Raw genomic sequence first — 20,447 nt, 5'->3', positions numbered from 1 at the left:
ATGAAATTATTTAAAAACGATTCAAAATAACATGATTTTAAAAAAGCTGTTCGATGTTTATGTAAAAAAAAGAGAAACTTTCAGGAAATAAGCGGATTCCGAGTTGAACTCACTTTCCCATGATCCTTCACCCGGACTGTTGGTGACGTCATAACAATACGACGCGACACGTTCGGGTAGCAATTCGTGTGGCGTTTGATTTAGTTCAGATTCAAAACGCAAGCTAAGTGAGTATGGGGATTTTGCAACGTTGATTGTTTTTCTAATGTTTACAGTGTCGCTATGCTTCAGAATGGAGACGAAAACAGCAATGTCAGATCGGGCGCTTAATGTTTGTTCAGTGTCATTCTGTAACATGTGGCGCGCGTGGAGCAACGTTACATGATTTATAAACATTACATATATTGACTGCATTTATATCCTAAAGACAGGTTATTTTAATTATATTAAACACTGGATATATTCACTTCAACAGCCAGCACTCGATATAAAACAAGCTGCACGCAGTTTTGCTATAACGTAACACACACGTGTTTTTAGCATCACACATTTGTCTAGTCACGCGGCTGTCTGGAGTCCACACACATTTCACATCACAATCTTTTACCTAAATTATCATGCTGATAATACAGGCTTGTGATGCCAATCGAATAGAAACAGTGTTAAAGTTTACATACTTCTTGCACTTTTGCAAAATGGAAAACACCATCTGTTTCTGTTACTTCTCGTCCCAGCAGAGATGGCAGACGATCAGGAAATGTCTCTTCTGGAGAAGAAGGTGGCAGAGCAGATTGAGGTGAGACGATGAGCCTCATAATTAGGTTTATTTTCTCCTTCAAAGCCTTGAATGACACAAATTTTATGTTTCTATGTGTGTTCAGTACTACTTTGGGGACCACAATCTCCCTCGAGACAAGTTTCTGAAGGAGCAGCTGCAGTTAGATGATGGCTGGGTCCCTCTGGAGACGATGCTGAAGTTTAACAGGTACATGCGAGAGAGATGCATCATGTTTCTGGAAATTGGAAAATAGAAACTGGGTTTCTGTGGGTCCTTAAATGTTTTAACTCCCGTTGAAATCCATGAAAAGGTTGTACATTTGAATAGAAAGTCATCGTTTTGTAATGTAAGGGCATTAAATGTTGCATTCGCTGCAAAAAATCCTCAGTATTTTTGTTTTGTTCTACAATACAAATACATAAAACATCCTTAAATCAAGATACGCTTGGTTAAAGATGCATTTTGAAGAAATGACACTAAAATAAGTGCTTCAAACAAGAACTAAAAATGTCAATAGGTACAAAAACGTATTTGCTTTCTGAATTAATAGCTTTCACAAAACCTGCAGAAACCCTGAAGAATGCTTTTTATTTCCTGAGGTCACCACAAACTGTTGTTGCAGGAAAAGAGAAATATTCCTTAAAAAAATAATAATAAAAGCACTCATAGTCAGTCTATGTAGCTTGTTAATCTAATGGCACAGGGTTCTTGCATTTTGTGTTCGTCCTCACAGACTGAAGAGTCTCACGTCAGACGCTGCTGTTATTGTGGAGTCGCTGCAAAAATCTAAAACGGGTCTGTTGGAGATCAGCGAGGACAAAACCAAAATAAGACGAAATCCCAACAAACCTCTCCCAGAGGACAACGAGGAATACAGGGACGCGCTCAAACACAAATCCATATACATGGTGAGTGAATGGGAACAATGACATCAAGTTCCCCTTCGCATTACCTTTGCTCTAAAACAAACAGCATATAATACGTTTTTAACAAGTCATCTTGTCCTGTTTGTATTACTCCATCCTATTGTTTTCCTCTTTTGTCAAGCCACATGTGTCTGTTGGTTGACTGATATGAATGTTTCAATTCAACAGAAAGGTTTTCCTCTTGAAACCACGCTGGATGAAATTAAAGAGTGGTTTGCAGATAAAGGCAAAGTTGAAAACATCTACTTGAGGAAAGGAGCACAGAAGACTTTCAAAGTAAGGCTTTTAATGTGACACGACAAGTATCTCAGGAAGAATTTTTTACGACTTCAGTGGTCAGACCAGTGTTATTATCTATATACTCTTATGGTATTAATATTTTGAATGTTTCAATTAATTATTTAAAGATTTCTATTTTAAGTAATTTTAATACACTTAAAAGAATTGTAACCAAACATTAATAAAACATGTTTAGAATACATTTTAAAAGAAAATGCTTGAAATTCAGTCTTCAAAATTTCATATTTATATCAATGTGTTGCTGTTTCTTTGCTAGTAAATTTCACAATTAATAAGTAAAAATTGCATGCGTTCAGTTTTAAAGTGTACGTCAAGCTTGTTTTATTTTAGTTAGTTGCCAAGGCAGCATTTTAAGTTGGCATTTCGTATAATACTTTTATTGTTTCAGCTTTATTTTAGTCAATCAAAACATGACAACGTTTCAGCCGAAAACAGGAAACTTTTTATCTGTTTTGGCTGTTTGTTTACACCGAAAATGCATATTTTTGAAAACAAGTTGCAAAGTAAAGGTTTATGAAAACATCACAGTTATCATTTCTGTGTAAACGCCCAAAACGTGAATCTTTTAAAATGGTGACTTCATGCGTGTGCGTAGTAAATGTTAGATATGTAGACATGCGCAGTACGTGTCGATTTTAAAGGCAAGTGCGAAGAAACATACACAACAATGGCAGAGTACGTTACCGTTGTTGATGCTCAAAAGTTTATTAGAGCAAAGTGTGGATTTACTTCACCGATATTGCAACCAATAACGGAGACACTTCACATACAACATATAACTTCCCTTCAGATACTGTTTAGTAACAAGGTGAGAGCGCCAACTACTGGCCTGGCATATGTAATACAGCGTTTTTGCGAATCTTTAAATGTGAATCTTTTGAAAATGTTATCGTGTATATGTGAAAAACTCAAGGGAAAAACGTACCCGTTTTTGACTAAAACTGTACTTAGCATTGTAAAACTAATTTACTGGGAGTAAAACAAGACATTTTGTATCTACCTCAATTTTTCTGTTTACGTTGCTGTTATTGTCTGCAGGGATCGATCTTCGCAGTTTTAGAGTCTGAAGAAGCCGCCAAGGCTTTTGTTGAGCGCGCTGATGTCAAAGAGTACAAAGGGAACGAGATGATCGTCATGATGAAGTAAGTGCTTCTGCAGGTTTTATTTCCTCATTTGTATCAGAGCATTTCATGTTGATTTCTTAGTACCTGAATGGCTTTGAATGTTCTGGTGTGAGAGTGGTTAACCTTTGACATCTGTCTGTAGAGATGACTATTTTACTAAAAAGATGGCCGAGAGGAAGCAGAATCGTGTGGAAGCAAAAGCCAAGGCAAAAAGGTAATGCACAACACCCGTTTTCTGCAAAAAAGTGAGATGAGTTAAAAGTTATAATTGGTAAATGTGCATTTCAGTGAAAAGGAGGACAAGCAGAAACAAGCCGAAGAAGAAGAGCTGGTGAGTTTTCATGCAGAAACGCAAATGAAACTGATTTTCAGATGTGACCGTGTTAATAATAAATGGCTCTTCTGTTTACCCAGAAATCCCTGAATGATCAGAAAGGCTGTCTGCTGAAGTTCTCCGGTGAACTGGGTCAGACCTCGAGAGAGGACTTCCACACGATCTTCTCCGATCATGCTCGGATCAAATGGATTGATTTCACCAGGGGAGCTAAAGAGGTGAAGAATGAACCAAATACTTCCCTCACACTCTTTATTGGCAATATGAGTTACACCTTAAAGATGTCTTTGATATCTCCCTCAGGGCACCATCCTGTTCCACTCGAACGCCCAGGAGGCCCTGCAGAAGGTCCGAGAGGCTAACGGAGGAGAAGATCCCAAGGTTAAAGAGCAGGATGTTCAGTGGGAAGTACTGGAGGGAGACACAGAAATGGAGATGTTGAAGAAAATCATCGAGGATCAGCAGGAGTCCATGAACAAACGTAAAGCAGGCAGAGGTAATCCAGAGCAGTGTTGTGGGTAACGCGTTACAAAGTAACGCGTTAGAGTACTCTAATTACTTTTTTCCTGAAATTTGTAACTTAACGCGTTAGTTTCGTGCGTAAGTAATCAGTAACTTCGTTATTTTTTAAAAAAAAGTAATCCGTTATTTTAAGGAAAGGAAAATCCCGACTGCAGCCTGCTTTTTGTCAGACAGTAGTCCTAGGTGTACTGAGCCACCTGCGGATGTACAGTATCAGCGGAGCCGAAGCTCTGTGATCGTAAAGTCAATGGCTGTGATGCGTCTGTGCCCTGCACCTGACCCTGTGTGTGTGTGCGTGTGGGTTTTTTTTTTTTTTCGAACTCCCGGCAAGATAGCAGAGAGGACAGCGTTTGGTTTATGGAAGTACGCACATTATTTTCAATTTGTCAACAAAAAAGAAAAGAACATAACGGTAAAATGCACAATCTGCTTTGGTGAAAAGCTTCTGTCGACCGCCAAAAATTCTACCTCAAATTTAACGCTACGTTGTAATCACTACTTTGAAGAGTAAATGTAAGAGGACTGTGTTAAAGCGAATTTAGGCTTGTGACTGTGAGTGACACTTTAATAATAATTAGTTCGGCTATTAAGCGATTTGTCATTTGCCTGTGTGGCAGTGAAGGATTTAATTCGGTTTGTTATCATTTTTGTTTGACAGGCAGCTGTTAATTTCTGTTAGATCGTTGGCTGGCTGGTTGTTCATCATTTCTAAATGGATTTAAATCTGCAAGCCTGTTTAAGGTTGTGTTTACAAGTAAGCATACTTGTACTTTGATAACTGCATTATTTAAAGTTAAAGAAAAATCAGGAGTTATCTTGTGGTGCTCATAATATACAGTAGCCTAGGCTACCCGGGCTGGGTAACGTTAGGTGCGAATTTTGATTAATAATATGTTCTGTGATAATAAATAAATAAAACGCCATGTGGAATAGCCGATTGCTGACTGTCTTTCCTGTTATTGTTATCCTGCAGTGTTAATTTAGTCGGATGACTGACGTTATTCATTGTCGGGAGTCACGACTTCTAGGTGCATTTTAAGGGGCCAGGGGCTATGTCTGTCGTGTGTGAGCCGCTGCAAACGGCTTTTAATTTTTGGTAACGCATGAGTACTCTAACGCGTTACTTTTATAAATAGGTAACGCTGTATCATAACTGATTACTTTTAATTGATGGTAACGTTGTAACCTAACTAACTACTTTCCAAAGTAACTATACCCAACACTGATCCAGAGTAAACACACGTGCAGGTGTCTCAGAGTTTAACACATTGCTCTTATGCTTCGCCGTGTCCTGTGAGTGCAGGAGGTCACCGGGGTCGTGGACGAGGCAGAGGAGGACGCAGAGACCGAGGAGGAAGAGAACAGACCCAGTTCAAGGGAAAGAAGACCAAGTTTGATAGCGAAGAAGAGGGAGATGAAGGTAAAAGGGGACACTGATGTCACATACACTGAAAGAAATGGTGTAGAAACAGTTTTCACTCTGAAATTGCTAGTCAATTTTGTCACACACTTTAGTTTTGGGACCAGTTCTCACTATTAACTACAACCTTTGCCTCCAAATCATAGTTGGCTGCTTATAGTTGAGTGTAGATATGGAATAAGATCTAAATATGATAATCTAGATCAAGGCATTAATATGTTCTTTATACGTACTAATAAACAGATAATATGCTAGTATTATGCAAACTAGTTAATAGTGAGAATTGGTACTTTAAAGTGTTACCTAAAAACTCACATATAGTAAAAAAAAACAAAAAAAAAACAGCAAGTATCATGTTTGAAGTTGAAAGACCAAAGTAATATTTTCTTAATTTACAAGTAATTTTTAATGTCATTTTAATAATATAAGTGTCAAACAAAAATAAAATGTGTATAATGGTTTTGTTTTAGATCTATATTTGTATTTATTTGTTTATTTAACTTCTTATGCCTGGTAATACTTGTCATTTAAAACATTTAGAAGTATAATTAAATAATATATGCAAGACATACAGTATTGTTCAAAATAATAGCAGTACAATGTGACTAACCAGAATAATCAAGGTTTTTCGTATATTTTTTTATTGCTACGTGGCAAACAAGTTACCAGTAGGTTCAGTAGATTCTCAGAAAACAAATGAGACCCAGCATTCATGATATGCACGCTCTTAAGGCTGTGCAATTGGGCAATTAGTTGAATTAGTTGAAAGGGGTGTGTTCAAAAAAATAGCAGTGTGGCATTCAATCACTGAGGTCATCAATTTTGTGAAGAAACAGGTGTGAATCAGGTGGCCCCTATTTAAGGATGAAGCCAACACTTGTTGAACATGCATTTGAAAGCTGAGGAAAATGGGTCGTTCAAGACATTGTTCAGAAGAACAGCGTACTTTGATTAAAAAGTTGATTAGAGAGGGGAAAACCTATAAAGAGGTGCAAAAAATGATAGGCTGTTCAGCTAAAATGATCTCCAATGCCTTAAAATGGAGAGCAAAACCAGAGAGACGTGGAAGAAAACGGAAGACAACCATCAAAATGGATAGAAGAATAACCAGAATGGCAAAGGCTCAGCCAATGATCACCTCCAGGATGATCAAAGACAGTCTGGAGTTACCTGTAAGTACTGTGACAGTTAGAAGACGTCTGTGTGAAGCTAATCTATTTTCAAGAATCCCCCGCAAAGTCCCTCTGTTAAAAAAAAGGCATGTGCAGAAGAGGTTACAATTTGCCAAAGAACACATCAACTGGCCTAAAGAGAAATGGAGGAACATTTTGTGGACTGATGAGAGTAAAATTTTTCTTTTTGGGTCCAAGGGCCACAGGCAGTTTGTGAGACGACCCCCAAACTCTGAATTCAAGCCACAGTACACAGTGAAGACAGTGAAGCATGGAGGTGCAAGCATCATGATATGGGCATGTTTCTCCTACTATGGTGTTGGGCCTATTTATCGCATACCAGGGATCATGGATCAGTTTGCATATGTTAAAATACTTGAAGAGGTCATGTTGCCCTATGCTGAAGAGGACATGCCCTTGAAATGGTTGTTTCAACAAGACAATGACCCAAAACACACTAGTAAACGGGCAAAGTCTTGGTTCCAAACCAACAAAATTAATGTTATGGAGTGGCCAGCCCAATCTCCAGACCTTAATCCAATTGAGAACTTGTGGGGTGATATCAAAAATGCTGTTTCTGAAGCAAAACCAAGAAATGTGAATGAATTGTGGAATGTTGTTAAAGAATCATGGAGTGGAATAACAGCTGAGAGGTGCCACAAGTTGGTTGACTCCATGCCACACAGATGTCAAGCAGTTTTAAAAAACTGTGGTCATACAACTAAATATTAGTTAAATATAATAATATCATGAATGCTGGGTCTTGTTTGTTTTCTGACAATCTACTGAACCTACTGGTAACTTGTTTGCCACGTAGCAATAAAAAATATACTAAAAACCTTGATTATTCTGGTTAGTCACATTGTACTGCTATTATTTTGAACAATACTGTAGATGTTGTGGTTGTAGTTTTCCTTAATACAAAACTACTACAAATCAAAACCAAACCGAATAGTATGAGCTACGAATTTGTTGCATAGCCTTTTCAAATTTTTAATATTTTAATATTGTAATAGCAGCAAGGCAAATTCATGTCCGTGACACAAAACTGCCTTTGTACATACCTTTTATAATTTAAGATTTCTGATATTTTGTTGAGCCTGAGGCTGAGACTGGAGGTTAGTCAGGCTTTTTATAAGTTTCATCACCTGTAGACATGTAATATATTAAAATGCCGGAGTAAATAAAGTTTGTTTAGAATTTTTAGCTTTAATCATATGAAATCTGATGCATTTTCTCCTTTAACAGAACAAGCCAGTCCGAAGAAGAGACCTCTGGAGTCTAATGGTCAAGGTAATGAAGAGCCAGCTTCCAAACAAGCAAAAAGCGAGAACGGTTCTTAAGGGCAAAGAACCCCACAAATTTTCCCAAAAATCGAGAATCCTGGAAAATGCATTCTCAGACTTCTTTCTGTCAAAAGATGCAAAAAAAAGCTTTATGCCACACTTTTTTTTTTCTGAACTCGCCATGAAAAAGGATTTTTTTTTTTTTTTTCTGTGAACAAACATACTGGGTGCCTGGATGTTGTGTATTTATTTGCCAAACACACGCTTATGATTGCTGGTATGATTTAAGATCTCATCTGCAGCTCAATAAATGTGTCATTTTTAAAATCTATTCATTTTAAGCAGTTAGCTGGAAGCGCTTGTATAACTCTTGACATCTTTGTGTATTATATGTACTATAATATACAATATACTCTATATAGACTATAATTGCATTCCCTGAGCGCTGACAGTCTGCAGAATCTACACCGATAATCAAAGAGCTGATTATCTGTTCTGACAGCATTTGTTAAATCCAGTACTGTATTATTATTATCAAACTGTTTGAGGCCTAGAAGAGAACTTAAGTTTTTTTTTTTTTTTTTTTTTTTTTTTTTTTTGACAATGTCAGAAGTTTTAGTAATAAGCATTGGTCAATATTGCTGTTTTTTTTTCATTAACGAAAACCTGGTTTCCAGCTCCTTTCACAAACGTAACATAAGAGAATAAGTGTGTGTTATCCCTGTTTCTTTTTATACGTTGCTGTAAAGTTGCTTTAAGCGGTTACAGAGGCATGTAGATCTGGAGAGTTTTCATTAGGAGGAATTAGATTTGACTTGAAATTTTTTTTTAAGCATATTTTCTTTATCACAGAAACATGTCTCTTAATCTAAAGTGCTGTTTTAGATGCCATGCTTTATATTTTCCCATTCAGGACTTCAACAAGCACTCATTTTTATTTTTTCCCTTATTTTTTTACTGTTTGTCATCTGTTGAGATTAATATTACACAAATTTAGAAGTTCAATAAAGAGTCATGAAAATCTAAATAGTATTTATGTGTGTGGTGTCATCATTTGTTTTTTTGTTTTGTTTTGTTTTTTAGTATTTGTGAATGTTATTTATATTTAAATGAATATTCTTGCAGTTGAACAGGCCTTGCAAATCTACAGCTTTAAACAGTGGGATATTGCTTCATATTGTAAAAAAAAATTGCAAAAATTATAATAACAGCAAATAACTTTATACTCTGCTTCTGACACAGACTCAAAACCATAGTGAATCCTTCCAAAATTACACGTAAAACTTGCTAAGAATTTATCATAAAAAGTAGTAAATGTTGTCTAGCTGGAATTCTCATTTAAGAAAAATGTCTATTTAGATTGCAGCTGTAGCAGACAGAGAGCTATTGTGCTCAATGGAAATATGTTGTATCATGTCTACAGACTGAATCTAAACCTGATATTGCTAATACGAGTACCATGTTTCTGCCTTTCTTAATTCTTGATTAGCCCTTCCATAAATGAAGGCCTTAAAAAGGTCTTAAATCTGAGCAGAAGAGATTTCATTTTCAAAGTTGTGGCATTAAATGTTGCTTGCACTGCAAAAATAAGAAAAGAAAAAACGAAAAAAACAAGATACATTTAGTTGAGATACAAAATTACCCAAAAAGTATTGTTTTCTGAGAAACTGATCCAAATAGATTTTCAATTTTAAAGTTCACGCAAAATTACGTTGTTGGTTTTTTTTTTTTTTTTTTCCTAAATTAAAACGTTGAAAAGTAAAAATCTGTTGAAATCAATATATTTCGAAAAACTGACACCATGTTCCCTTTTCATCAAAAGTGTTACATTTGCCTTCATAACAGCTGCATGAAAATAAAAGTGATTATGATCACCTGTAATTGAAAGGTTTGTATGGTCACAGCACAAACATCGCTTCATCATTATGATGTATGATGTCATAATGTGTTGATAGGAAATATGTAAAGCTCAACTTTTTTTATATCAGTTCACGTCCAGCAGGGGGCGCCATGCCTTCAGTTTATTGCCCAAATATCAAGACGTTTCACTGCAGTTTTTGCATGCTAAATTCAAGGTTGCTTTGCTTAGAGGTGGTGGTGCCCTTTGGTGTTTTCCTTTTGAGTAGAACGCAAATACGTTTATCTGTGGTTGTTTTCCTTTGGTGCAATGTCACTGTTGGGAAGCAAAGAAAATCTTCAGTAGACTGCTGTTGATCCCTGGCTCACCGCATCGGCGCATTGCAGTTTCTTTAACTCTTCCCAACATGGTTTGAGAATTTTTGTCGAGCTCCATGTTTTTGAAAATTGTGTGAAAATCTTTGGGCTGAAGAGATGCTCGGTAAATCAAGAATTTCATGCTTTGGCCAGTGAGCATCAATACCCGAGCAAATACACAACACACTAAAAACAACTGAAAATGATTTTAGAAACAAACGTAAGCTGATAATAAAAATAAAAAAAACGCTTAAGCCAGCCTGTTGGTCTTATCTGGTTTAAGCTGATCTTCCAGTCTGGCTAAATCAGGTTCTAAACTCCTTCTTAAACAAGCCAACCAGTTTAGGCACTTTTTTACCCCCAGCATCACTCTAGTAACCTGTTTTGCATGTGCAAATATCATCATCTTTGTAGTGTCACTCTATGTGACAAACTTATTGTTATTCTCATTTCTCCCAGTTAAGATGCATTATTATTTTCTGATGTTCTTCCGCTATAATGTCTTAGATTTTGCTGTTTTCAATGGTCCCCCCTCATTTCTGATGTCAGTTGACATGGAGCGAGCAGCTCACAGTATCATGCACGCACACAGGTCTTCATGCATCAGTGCACGGTCTATTGTCATCCTTGATTTGCATGCACAAGCAGTCACCAGCATGTCAATGAGTGTCCCTGGTGTCTTTCAATGTCTGCAGCACCTGAAAGTCAAACATTCAACTGTGGCTGTTCAACGCACATAATGCATGTCTTGTGAAATGAATGCCAATGGTTTTACGATCTTTTACAGAGATATCGCCATACGTGACATGAATCGTTTGTTAACAAATAGGTTGTTGGGTGTCATTTAGTACACAATACAATATCTACAGCGCATCAGTTGGAAATTCACAGCACTTGTTGAAGTCAAGTAGATATAAGACTGTATACCGAGGATAATGCGTCAGTGCTTTGTAATTACCTTTTTGCATGTAAGCAACCCGTCACGTCACTCTGTCCCAGCATGCATGCTGCTGATGGACACTCATTGTTATATGACCTTGAAAAGTGCATGTGTATAACCAGCCACAGGCACCTACAGCTCGCTCTCATTCACACATGGTCAATACCTGAGCAATCAGGGCTTTCGTTTAGTAGTCTGTGGGTGGCGAGGGCTTTCAGAGATGAATGGACAGAGAGATCCGCCTGATAACGGAGGGTTAATTCCAGCCTCAGTGCATTATGTCCAGCCGTTAATCAGTATTGTAAGTTGATAAAGAGGTTATAAGAGAAGGATCATGTGTTTGTGTGCAAGAAATGGGGAATGTCCTCTATTCAAGGTCACGGTACAATGTGCAATTGATGAACACTTGATGTGTGTATTTTGACTGAGATATAGTTTGGCGTAAGCCATACAAGGGCGAAGAATCAGACTAGTGGGGTTCTTCTCCCTGAGGCAGTCTTGACATCACAATGACAAGATGATTAATTTCTATTTTTAGACGGTTTTTTTTGCCAAAAGTCATGCTATGATACTTACTTGATGCAAGTCTTTAGAAAAGTCAGCAGTATCTTTTGATTATAAAAAAGTGTTAAAATACTATTCATGATGTATTGATGTATGGTTTATTAGGATCAGACAATATTTGACCGAGATACAGTTATTTGAAAATCTGGAATCTGAGGGTTTAAATTGTCCAAATTAAGTTTTTAGCAATGCATTTTACTGATCAAAAACTAAGTTTTGATGTATTTAAAAAAATTACTAAATATCTTCATGGAATATGATCTTTACTTTATCTCCTAATGATTTTTGGCATAAAAGAAAGATCTATAATTTTAACCCATGCAATGTATTTTTGCCTATTGCTAAAAATATACCCCAGTGACTTGAGACTGGTTTTGTGCTCCAGGGTGACATATCTTTATTTTGAATTCCTTGTCTATGCATGCATTAATAATTGGTGTTTGTCCATCCTCAGATTCCCACCCTTAAATATAAACATACAGTATATTATCCAGCACCATTAGTTCTACAGATGTGAAGGCATTGTGTGATTTGGTATTGTGTTTAAGTGATTCGTAAAGGATAAATCCAGTGAGTTGTGATCCTTACAAATAAAATCTTCATTTTAACATTCACTGTTTAAAAACTGTTTAGAGGTTCTAAAAGTCGTAACATTTTTGGTTCCCCAAAGAAGCTTGTTGAACAGTTCTTAAAATAAAGAATTTTAGTGTTAAGAACATTTTAATAACTTAAACTTTATCCACTTTAAATGTTTACAATTAATTATTTATTAATAAGAAGACTTAATCTTTAAATTTAATTTGAACTATTCCTTTCACTTTTTAGCAAAAAAAAAAAAGTGCTGCACAACTAAGGTTTAAATTAAAGCATAAAAAATGTTGATATTGTGTGAGATTTCTTTAAAAAATAATGTTTTAATAAACATTGTTGTCAAACTTTTGTTGTTGCAATTCTATACGATATTATATTTTGTCATAATTTCCAAAAGTGAAACAAAACTTTTATTTTGGCAGATTGTAGTGAAGTCCTTTGATTTAATGTTTCCGTGCTCCAGTATGTAAGTAGATATTTAAACAGCCATCTTAAGTGGTTAAGTCCATATCACAATTTAATTGTGTATCCCTTACTTTTGATTTATTCATAAAAATGTGATGAAATTCCATGACATTACACTTCATACAGTACATTTCGTGGATTTCATCATACGGCCCTACAAGCAACATCCTAGCATCACTGAGGTGATTTTTGTCTGGGCAAGTAGGCTACCACACATATTTTCTTTTAGGGTATATAAAACTAGTTAATTGTGTAAAGTCATTTGACTCTAACAGCCATATCACTATGTATCTGTGGTAATTAGTTTCTGGTTGTTTGTTCTGTGTACCTGCCACTAATTAAACAGATGATTAGCTTTAACAAATTAGCCAAACATCACTTGCCTACCTGTCATAGCGGATGGATTGATTGATGGAGTTTCTAATAACATCTGGAAACAAACTAAACACCAGTCCTCTGCCTTTTTTTTTTATTTTTTATTTTTTATAAAGCAGCCTGAGCATTTGACTTTTGTTGGTTTAAAATGTTCGTCTAGCCTGACCACGCATGTGGTTTAGCTGGTTGACAAGCTCAAGCCAGACCTTCTTAGGCTCGTTCAAGCTGTTTATTTTTATTTATTTTTTATCTTTGAGTAGCATATGGATATTTTTAAAGTAGCAATGAAACTGAAGCATCCATATTAAGTCCCATAGAAAAAAATATATATATATCACAATATCACAAAAATCACAATTCAGGCTTTGTTTCTCGGATTTCAGGCTTTTTTTCAGAATTCAGAAATCAGTTCTGACTTTTCTTTTCTTTCAATTTTGAATTTACATTTCACAATTATCTTTTTTCCGCCATGGAATAAAAAAATCTAAAGGTATTTGCTACTATTCATCTAACATTTCTGACCTTATTTCATGCAATGTTAATAACAGTATCTCACAATTATTTTTGTTTTCTCATAATTATATCAGAATTATGAGACGAATGTAGGGTGGGGATTTGTTTCTGTCCATTGGATGTTGATTGGATGCAGGCAGACAGTTTGCAGTCAATTTTAGGTAAGGGGCGGTGTTTAAGTGGACAAACTGATTGGAGTTATTTGCCATATGTCACCAGACACCAATGTAGTTGCATATAAATAATGACATCAAAACAAAACACACAACTGAAACACATGCATGGATGATTTGTTCACTTTACGCTCGTGCATTAAGAAAATAGATGGCACTTTAAGTGCAATCAGTATATATACAGGAGTATGTGTGGTCACATCTTGTTTCCACCCGTTCTGCAGTCTCCCAGAGATAAACGCAGAGATGCAGTCTCAAGGTCAGCTGAAGATCTCTCTGCATTGGGCTTTTCCACTGCTGTCAGTGTTGCAGCTGTAGTGATATTAATGCTCAGGTCGTATGTGCATATGATTAGTGAGTTTTTGCTTTGATAAATGGTTGTGGGGTCGCTATCAGCCATCCTGACAATATTAATGACCACACCGACGCTAAGCAGAGGGAAGCCAATGAACAGAAATATTGCTGTTATCTGTGGGGCCATAATCATAAAGAAAATAGAGAGATGTTTAACGGCGGAGCACAAAGGCATTTATCATCTGTAAGAGGCGTGTCTGGGTGGTGAGTCTCGTGGAGGGCCGCAGTCGTGTGAGGGAGTGTGTGGAGTGTGACATACTTTTAACATCCATTTTGTGTAACTAGGACATGGAGGGTTACGTAAAAACACATTTACTTCAGTATAATGTAGCTTTTCACTCTTGTGTCGATAGTGGTCACTATATTTAGGGCTAAGGATCTGAATAGACCTTTAACCAGTTAGGTTTTCAGCATCTCCAGTTTCCTCTGACATTCTTTTGGAAAGGGAATTTAAAAAATCAGCATGATGCAATTATAGCTATTAATGGAGTAATACATTTTCAGCATAGTTAAACTGCCATTTAAAGGTTTGTAGTCGGTAAGACTTTCTTTTTGAAAAAAGTCTCTTCTGCTCACCAAGGCTACATGCATTTGATCAAAACACAGTAAAAACAACAATATTGTGAAAAAATATTTTAATTTGAATAGATTTCAGAATGCATTTTATTTCTTTGATCAAAGCTGTATTTTCAGCATCATTCCTCCAGTTTTCAGTGTCACATGATCTTCAGAAATCATTCTTATATGATGATTTGCTGCTCAAGAAACATTTCTGATTATTATCAATGTTGAAAACTTTTGTACTTCTTAATTTTTGTGCAAACCCTGATCTTATTTTTATTTGTATTTTTTTAATATGTACATATAAACACATCCATGTATATATTTAAGAAATATATGTAATACATTCATATTTGATATAAATCATATGGAAATGTGAATATATATATACATGTAAATATTTCTTAAATATATTCATGTGTGTATATTTATACAAACATATAAATATAAACATTACACACATGTAGTATATAAATACTACTGCTGGGCAGCGATTATTCATGATTAATAAAATGAAAGGTTTTTGTTTATATAATATAAGTGTGTGTGTCTGTGTATTTGTCATATATCTATAAAGACACACATACACACACAGTGTATGTTTTGAAAATATTTACATATATTTATATGTATATATTTATATATATATATATATATATATATATATATATATATATATATATATATTACATGTAAACGTCCTTAATATATAAACATATTTAGGTGTACACGTATTATATAAAAAACTTTTTTTATTTTGGATGCAATTATTTGCAATTTATTGTTTTGACAGCAAAATATAATTATATGGTCAATACCTGAATATATATTTAAAATAAAAATTATGAATAGAATAATTAAAAATCATACTGACCCCAAACTTTTAAACAGTGTATGTGATGCAAGATTGATGTACATTTGGTTTACAACAGATGCAGCCCTAGCAGCCCACCTGTCTGTGCGGGTAAATGTTAATGCCAATTTTTCAGTGGGCAAACCTGCAAAGAGAAACACTGGAGGAATCGAACACACTCCGTCCAGATCTTTAACCCCAGATGGTCTGTTTCTATGACAACCCTCCTCTGGCCTGTGGAGGTGGGAGATGAGGGGCGTCGAGCTCACTCTTGACCAGTGGGCCGTGGAGGGGCTGTCAATACTGTTCTGCCCCATCACCACCCAGAAAAAGAGAGGTGGGCGACTGAGACGGAGGAAGATAAATGCAGCAAGAGGAGGTGCGAAACAGAGAGATGATTGTCATAATGTTCAACGTCAGAAGGTCACCCATGTTTTCTTCAAATAATATGCCACAGCTGTCCTAGAGCATGTTTAATGTCAATATTAAAACAAAACTGACCCTGTTTACTGGTTTTAGGAACAGTTCACAAATTGCTTTTTGAATTATCGATGATTGTAAACACATTGCCTGTTAAAATAGCACTTTTTTAAGCATTACATTCTTAAAAATAAAGTTCCAACAGGAGATTTTTACAGTGATGCCACAGAAGAAACATTTTAGGTTCCCCAAAGAACCTTTCAGTGAAGTTCCTAAAATAAATTTTTTTTCTTAGTGTAAATAACATTTTAAAAGAGATCTATTATGCACTTTTTTTAAAACATGTAATATAAGCCTCTGGTGTCCCCAAAATATCTCTGTGAAGTTTCAGCTCAAAATACCCCACATAATATTTACTATATAATTTTGAAAATGGCTATTTTGAATGAAAGCCGACACCACGCTGTTTTCATGCATGTCTCTTTAAATGCAAATGAGCTGCTGCTCCCCGCCCTCTTTTCCAGAAAAGGGCTGCCTTACTGGTACCTCAGATATTCTGCTAAAAAAAAAAGGGTGTTTGATTTTGGTTATCACGCTGGAATTATACATTTTAAACATTTTAATGTGTCTCTAACCAAAAAATAAATTAATATTAATAATTTACATTTTATTTAAAATTAATAAAAAATTAATCTTTCACATTTTCTGGGCAGGTGGATGCACCCAATTATTGCGCTTAAACAAGGAAAAAGATAGATTTTCGTGATATGTCAGCTTTAATATTCTAAAGATCCTTTTCCCACTCTTAAGAATCTTCTGTGCAATGGAAAAATTACATGAATGTAAAAACTTCTTCATTGAAAAATCAATGCCAATAAAGAACCTTTATAAATTGTCTCAAGTTAAAAATGGTTTCAATTTTGTTTGTTAACCAGTGGATCAGTCAGATGAATCTATGGCCGGTATTAGCATATTTTCTTGTTATAGACAAGCATATAGACTACTACAGGAATGAGTCTCAAAACCCAGAAATCAATTTTCCATAAGTCAGTGTTTATTGAAATAGATTTTGGTAAATGCCTGAAATAAGGTCAGTGATTAACACATGCTCATGACATTTGAGTGTTTTATTCAATGACATAAAGTCAGGACTGTAGTAATTCTGGGCCCTGTACACTGAATTAGCTATGGGGCTAATTATATATTATATAAAATATATATATATATAATTATATATTTGAATGGCCCTGCTAAAAACAAAAACAAACAAGAATTACTTCATCATAATTTTTTTCATCTAAAGTAATAAATCTCTCATTTATCAACCCCTCCCCTGTCCCCTCCATCCACAGCTAATCAATTTCTGATGTATTATTTTTTCTCTTATTTAATGTCCAGTATCCCCCAGAAATATGTCATATTGCACAAGTAAAATGGGTTGCATTTTGCATTTCATGTTGACTTGAGACCGTGGATCAGCACTGTTTATTTGTCCTGGATGAGGTTTATACAAACCCATGTATGTAAAATCATTGATACAAGCTCAAATGTGTTGTAATCATGCATGCGTGCTGATTCCATCCACGTGTTTGGCCAGATTAACCTGTCCATGTGAGACAAAGTAACACCGAATCCTGAGCCGCACGCGGTTCAAGCAAATGGCTGACTTTTGACAGGCCATTTCTCTTTTAGACATCATAGGCATCTTTTTTCATTCTTGTGGTTGCCATGGGGATGAATAAGTGGGTTTCCCTGCTGGGCAGAACAAGAGATAATTTCAGTGTCTTTGTGTGTGTGTGCGAGAACATGAATCATGGAGTGTGTTTCTGACTCTATAGCTCTGTTTCACAACAGTGAGCTGCCTGGCCATTTGCAGCCAATATAGACAAAAGTGACTGATTTGGAACACTTTATATAGACGGCAGCTCACAAATAGGGCTTTTTGCATGAAATGCAGGGGAGATTCAACTCACGTTGATTTGCATTAGAGTTTGATGTTCGCAGTTTAGATTTACTGAAACTCTAAGTCTAAAAATACATGGTACGCAAATATTGGGTCCATTTGTATAACAAATGTAAATGTTTTAGTATTGAATTATGTATTTAAAATCCAGATTTTCTTGCTTTGTCTGTAATTCTTGATGTAGGGCCCTGTGATTCCCGTGATCTGGAAAACATGGCAGAATTGCAGAATCCATGCATAAAAACTAAATTAACTGTATAACGCCAAATGTTACAAAATTTGCAGAATCTTGGATGGACAAATCAAACATAGGTCAGCACATTTTAATAAAAACAGTCAATTATATACTACATGAGAACAAGAACTGCTCTGAGAGTCACCTGAAGAGCATTTAACTATTGCATTTGAGTAAAATTATCATCATATAAAGAAATAGAAACCTAAAAGGTCTTCACAACAACCCGTCAAAATAAAAGTTCTGTTTAACTTGAAGAATCCGTAATAGAAATATTACTTAAAGTTATTTTAGAACTACTACTACTACTAATAAAATTATAATAAAACATAATTTTTGGATTATTAAAGCAATATTTACCAGAAATATTATTTACCAGAATTAATGCTTTTGATTATTCATTTTTAATGGAGCCATTCAGATGAAATCCAGAAAACCTGAATATGGTTTTAATAGATATTAATTGATATTGTTCAGAGCATTTGCTTTCTTCATGAAACATGCATGCATTTCTCTTATAGATTCTGGCCAAAATTAGGTCAGTCTTTGAGTCTAAAGCTTTAGCAGCAGGAAGCACGTCTTTGATGCCCTGTGTAAGAATATCAAAAAACTTTTACAAACAAATAGTGTTATTTGTTTGTTTGTTTGTTTAGTTAACAGATCAAGTAAGCTCATTTTGTATTACTGCAACAAAGGTCCTTGACCTAAAATGGAAATGTTGCCCTTCTGCACAGTTTGTGCACAAAAAGGCCTATTGGCTGCCTCTCGGCTGCTTTAATGTGCAATGATAGCTGTCCACAGCGATTAACTAACCCTCACGTTAACATCCTCTCCAGCTATTTACAATGGGTTTCATGCTTGCATGCGCAATTAGTGTCGGCATGGCAACCATGAATAGTCACAGCTCACATTTGATCATTGAGTCCTCGTCCCATTCACTGTTTTTTAATCTCCTGATTAATCATTGCTATTCATGGTTACAGACATTAAAAAAATACTTTTGCTTTGTAGGTTTGTATAAATTCCTTGTGTACATACATCCCATCATTATAATGTCTGTCCTTCTGATGATTTCGATCATCATATTATCATATCATATTATTGTCATTTTAGTATTTAATTTTGTGGCCTGTAAAATAGAAATAAAATATGATCCAGTTGACTGACCGCTACTTCCAACCAATAAAATTCCATGCAAATTAAATGTAAATACAAGTGGTTTTGCTGGTGGGAAGATTGCATGAGTAATTAACATATCATGTGCATTAGCATATGGCAGTGAGTCAGTGGGACGTATCATCCAATAGAAGAGAGGCGTAACGTTGGTGTAGGCTGTAGCCAATCAGAGGACAGGAAACCCTAAAGGCTTGTGACATCAAAGACACCCACTTCATACAGGAATGCCTTGAATGTGTGACGCACTGGATTAAAATACACACATCCAATCTCTCTGTGTCCTTTTGGACGTCATCTCCATTCTCGTCACGTGTTGCATTTCCTCGCCACACCATTTGCTCTTCTGAAATTCCTTCAGTTCCTCTCAAGATGTATCTTTTATAGTCTTATTTGCTTCTTTCACAAGTCACTTTGCTAAAGGGGTTTCAGTCAAGATCCAGTGTGAGAGACAGGCGTCAGAGCAGCTGCTCTGTTTTACACTGTTGTATCCACAGAATTTCATGTAACCTGGACTTTTTTTTTTATTCCAACATGCAGGAGCATCAAATACTGTGACCAGAATATTCTTTGAGTGAATTATTAAATTAGTAAATTATTCATGTTTTAATGTGTATATTCATCAAGTCTGCAAAATCGGATATCTCTGTATGAATTCAAACAATTCTCATTAAATTCTTCTGACCTGCTGTCCACATAAACTTATTGATACTAATATACTCTCAGAAAACAGGTACAAAAGCTGTTACTGTGGAAGCACCTTTTCAAAAGATACAAATATGTACCATTTAGGTATGTACATTTTAGGCAAACTTGTGTACCCTTCCAGGGAAAAATAAGGTACAAAGCTGCTTTTATACCTTTGTTTTCTAATAGTTAACCATGTGTCAGTAATTGTCTCATTTGAGTGTATTTTACTTCATCTGAGGCAAAATTGATACTGTAATTGGTAACACCATTACATCTCCTGAGCAATGAAAGAGCAACATCTGAGCAGTTTTTCTCTGGGCTTTCATCTCTCACACACCACCAATGTCTGGTGTTAATACGCCATTACCAGTGACTTCTGAACTTTACCCTCTGTCATCTTCCCTTTTTTCCCCTGTCTTCAGTGTGTGTGTGTGTGTGTGTGTGTTGTGTGTGTGTGTCTTATCAGCTCTCTGCAGATGCTCTCCTGTGCCGTTCACATTT

At 35.7% G+C, this 20,447-nt stretch overlaps 1 protein-coding gene across 2 annotated transcripts; it reads left to right on the top strand.

The window, feature by feature from the left end:
* The first annotated feature begins 131 nt into the window (after positions 1-131).
* On the top strand, positions 132-8,894 carry ssb (small RNA binding exonuclease protection factor La). Of its 2 annotated transcripts, none has more exons than XM_026256480.1 (12): positions 132-227; positions 738-796; positions 882-985; positions 1,512-1,686; positions 1,873-1,980; positions 3,043-3,146; positions 3,271-3,342; positions 3,417-3,459; positions 3,543-3,680; positions 3,766-3,958; positions 5,288-5,404; positions 7,825-8,894. In XM_026256480.1, exons 2-12 carry the CDS (start codon positions 740-742, stop codon positions 7,917-7,919), a joined length of 1,206 nt encoding a protein of 401 aa, XP_026112265.1. In that variant the 5' UTR covers positions 132-227; positions 738-739; the 3' UTR covers positions 7,920-8,894. The 2 variants fall into 2 exon arrangements, with proteins under 2 accessions (XP_026112265.1, XP_026112266.1); XM_026256481.1 differs by having other exon boundaries at positions 168-227; positions 735-796.
* The last annotated feature ends 11,553 nt before the right edge of the window (positions 8,895-20,447 follow it).

The sequence above is a fragment of the Carassius auratus genome, chromosome 6, assembly GCF_003368295.1.
Source record: "Carassius auratus strain Wakin chromosome 6, ASM336829v1, whole genome shotgun sequence".
In the NCBI taxonomy this organism is placed as follows: Eukaryota; Metazoa; Chordata; class Actinopteri; order Cypriniformes; family Cyprinidae; genus Carassius; species Carassius auratus.
Note: the sequence above shows the minus strand (reverse complement) of the source record. Positions and strands in the feature narration are given on the sequence as shown.

Excerpts from the sequence above, each read along its gene's own strand:
- ssb (XM_026256480.1), top strand. The coding sequence starts at position 740 with ATGGCAGACGATCAGGAAATGTCTCTTCTGGAGAAGAAGGTGGCAGAG. Across the intron at positions 1,687-1,872 it reads AACACAAATCCATATACATG|AAAGGTTTTCCTCTTGAAAC; the intron begins GTGAGTGAATGG and ends TCAATTCAACAG. Across the intron at positions 1,981-3,042 it reads GAGCACAGAAGACTTTCAAA|GGATCGATCTTCGCAGTTTT; the intron begins GTAAGGCTTTTA and ends TATTGTCTGCAG.